Source organism: Merops nubicus, unplaced genomic scaffold, assembly GCF_000691845.1.
Source record: "Merops nubicus isolate BGI_N331 unplaced genomic scaffold, ASM69184v1 scaffold6419, whole genome shotgun sequence".
NCBI classification, from domain to species: Eukaryota; Metazoa; Chordata; class Aves; order Coraciiformes; family Meropidae; genus Merops; species Merops nubicus.
Window position 1 is genome coordinate 15,206 of NW_008630058.1, and position 3,403 is coordinate 18,608.

At 43.6% G+C, this 3,403-nt stretch overlaps 1 protein-coding gene across 1 annotated transcript in view; it reads right to left on the minus strand.

Annotated features, from left to right (window-relative positions):
- TSEN15 (TSEN15 tRNA splicing endonuclease subunit) overlaps positions 1-2,824 on the minus strand; it is an 11,890-nt gene extending 9,066 nt beyond the window's left edge. The window contains exons 1-2 of the mRNA XM_008947131.1: positions 2,749-2,824; positions 844-979 (exon numbers count right to left, since the gene is read on the minus strand). Coding sequence (XP_008945379.1) covers positions 844-979; positions 2,749-2,821 — 209 coding nt within the window. The 5' untranslated portion in view covers positions 2,822-2,824. The remainder of the gene's footprint in view (positions 1-843; positions 980-2,748) is intronic.
- Between the last annotated feature and the right edge of the window lie 579 nt (positions 2,825-3,403).

The window sequence follows — 3,403 nt, forward strand, 5'->3', positions numbered from 1 at the left end:
CTGTTATCAGAGAGCATCATACAGTGTGTTGGAGGCTGTTCTAAGGGTGAGTTAAAACAGAGCATACAGGGACTGAAGAGGAGTTTCTCTAGGCTGCAAATATCTCTAATATCACAAACTCACAGCTGTGTTGTCCTCTGCTTGAGAATTACTTAGTCTTGCATGGGTAAGGAAAGCAAGACAAAAACACAGCTCAAGGGACTGTTACACATTAAGCTCCGGATAAGCAAGAGGAATTTCCGGTTGAAAGTAGCCAAATTATACTTTCAAAACAAAAAGCAAAGCAAACCAAATAGACCAGACTTAGCCATAGATTCCATAATTTAAAAAAGTTTATTCTTACACAGGTCCAAGAGGATTTCTTTCCTCTTAGGTACTTTAAAGCCCAGTGACAAAGAAGTTGGTAAATTTCCCAGACTACAAAAAAGCACCGCAAAAATGTTCAAAATTTAAGCTGTGAAGGTTTTATATTCTATGCTTGCCTCTCAAACTCATACTCTGATATCCATTGTTATCTCCCTGAGCATATGCAACTTCTAAACAATACGAAGTGCTTATCAGCAGGAGTCTGTTGCTGTAGAAAGCTGACATCAAAGGCAACCACTTTCAGAGAGGAAGAGGCAGAGACTGATGCAGCTCAGAAAATCAAAGAAATCTCAACTTTGCATGTATGTTTGCAGGACCCCATACAACTCTGCTCAGAGGCTGAGATATTCCTTTCCTCTGATACTTCATTTCCTCCCCCTTCCTCTCTTGACCTGGTCACCAGCAGCCTGTTAAATATGATCTGTTCTTCATTTTATCTTACTGGTACCACGAGCCAAACAGTGACCACATCCTCACCTTTCATGGCTTAAGGATATGTGCACAGGTACCGGCACCATCACCTGGAAACCTTCCCGCTCTTTCTCACGTGCATGTAAGCATACGAGCTGCAGTTCTGCTACTCCAACGTGCTTCACTTCATGCCAGTTTCTCCCTAGAAAGGTTCACCATTGATGAGAAGGAACAGAACACAAAACATAAGTTTTAATCATTTGATTAACAAATTTGGTGTGTAAGTTAATGTCACAGGTTCTGTCTCCTCACAGGATGTTTTCCATGCGAGACAATTACTCCATTCAACTGTCAAGTTTCCCTTTGGACAAACAATCCTGTTAAAAAAACCCACTGGAGCAGCTCTGCTGACCCCAGAGCCACACTGAGCAATGGTGAAGAGGAGCTGTCTGCCAAAGCTTCATTTCAACTAGGCAAAGTCAAAAAACATCTTTGTCATCTTGAAGTGCAGGGGTTAAACCCCGAGCCGTGAATGAAGGTTGGCATATGGATGATGTTCACAGCCATGCAAGAAAGAGCCTCCTGACTGGTCTCAACCAGAGCCTGGCCAGCCTTGGGTGGGAACTGATTAGATCACCACCAGGTCCTCCATTGTTCCATATTAACTTGGAGGTGGGGCAAGAAGCCACCTCCATAAGAATTAACTCTGCTTGCATAGTGGGTGTGTGTGTGGTTAGAGGGCTCCCTAACTCTTCATAGCAAGTGGAGCTCCCAGAATGACAGGGCAAGATGATGAGTCTCTCTGGGGAAATACTACATAACCGGGCTCCTTGTCTGGCTGGTTCCATCTACCACAGCATGGTTCTGGAGTCAGCTGGCTCCCTTCTTCACACAGCATGCTGTGAGTGAGTGCATTGACTTTTTCCTCCCTCTAGTTGTCCACTTTGGATCTCTGGTGTATGATTAAAGAGTGGAGGGAGGACTTTGGTTGCTGGTTTGCCCATTAATGATACTATCCTTCTATGTTGGGCAAGTGGTCAGCAGAAGACATCTGCAGCATAAAACTGTAATCTGAATTTGAGCTGTATCAGTACCCTAAGGTGTGAAGGAGCAGGTGCTCAAAGCATGATTTTTGATGATAAGAGTTCTTCCCTTCAGCCTGAAAGGATAAGACTGAAAGCTTTAGTTGCAGAGCTACAGGAGCCTTCTCTTTAAGCCTATTAAGGCATTTTATTCAGAGGTGTAACAATACCAGATAGTACTTTCTGGCTTGTAAAACCCCTCCCTTCCCAGGCCTGGAGAACCACCAGCCTCCAAGAGAAACCAGAGTGTCGTTACGAGGCTGGCTGCCTGTCCCCTTTCAATAAAGGGCTAACTGGGAAGAACTGCAGGGGGAAGTTTATGTATTGCATAACCTTGCTCCACTCTTCACAAGACACCAGAAGACTATACTGCACTTGTCATAAATATTGCCACCAGGCTTCCAAATTATCTTCTTTCCTATCGGAATCCTTGCCCTTTCCAGAAAACAGCATCCTAATCAGGCCTACACACATCAGCCATTTGCTGAATGGTAACTTTAGTGCAACATGATTTAGTAACTTGGACATTAATCTGCATATGAGGATTCTATCACCAGCACAACCACGGACCTTATACCTTCACCTTTCTATGGCCCTTTTCCCTCCCCTTCTTCTTCTGCTTTTCTTCCATGCTGAGTGTCTGTGCCCTGGAACATCTTGCATCTGTAACTGCTGGAGAAAATGGGCCTTCATCTTTGTAAAGGCTCCAGGTAAGCACAGGACAGTAATCTTCAGTGCCAAAATACCATCTGTCTCTTAGGCAACTGCATGAAGTTTCAAAAAGAAAGCCAAGGATTTCTCCAAAAAGTCCTGCCAGTTCATAAACTTTACTAGCATCTAAAGGCAAATGCATATATTGTGATGTCCACCCAGCCACTTCTTTGATTACCTTCTAAGAGGTCCAGGTACACCATAAACGCAGCATAGATTTGAGAGCTGTCAGATATATCAAGAGACATCATTTCTGTGAACTGAAACACAAAAAGTCACATTGGTGAAGGAAAGCAGAAGTTATATTACAAATGAACAGACCAAACTCAGAATCTGTACAGCTGTCTAAGCCACTGAAGTCAAAAAACAGTTTTAAGGACTAACAGCCAATTAAAAAACAGGAGTTGTTTTCTGACAGTATCTTAAGAGCTCTTTTATCCACACTTCCCCTATTTCGGCCCTTAAGAAAGCAAGTCAAATAAACGAGGAATCACAACTATTTCTGGAACAGATGTAGCTTTGTGGAGAAGGGCTATGAATATTACCTATTTTTGCTGCAGTACATCAACATGAGGATACAGCCAAATTAAATACCTCCATGTTTTCAGTATACTAAAATTAAGACAAAGTTTAAGACGCATTTTCCAGCTGTGATTTCAGCACTAACGCTCGGTTTCGATGACCTTAAAGGTCTTTTCGGTCCTAAACGATTCTACGATTTACAGCCTCGTCCCCTGCTGAAGCCACATTCCCCAAAAGCCCCACCGGCTCTTCCCACGGGCCGCCAGGCGAGCCCCCTCAGCACTGCCGGTGTGCGGAAACGGGTTGTATTA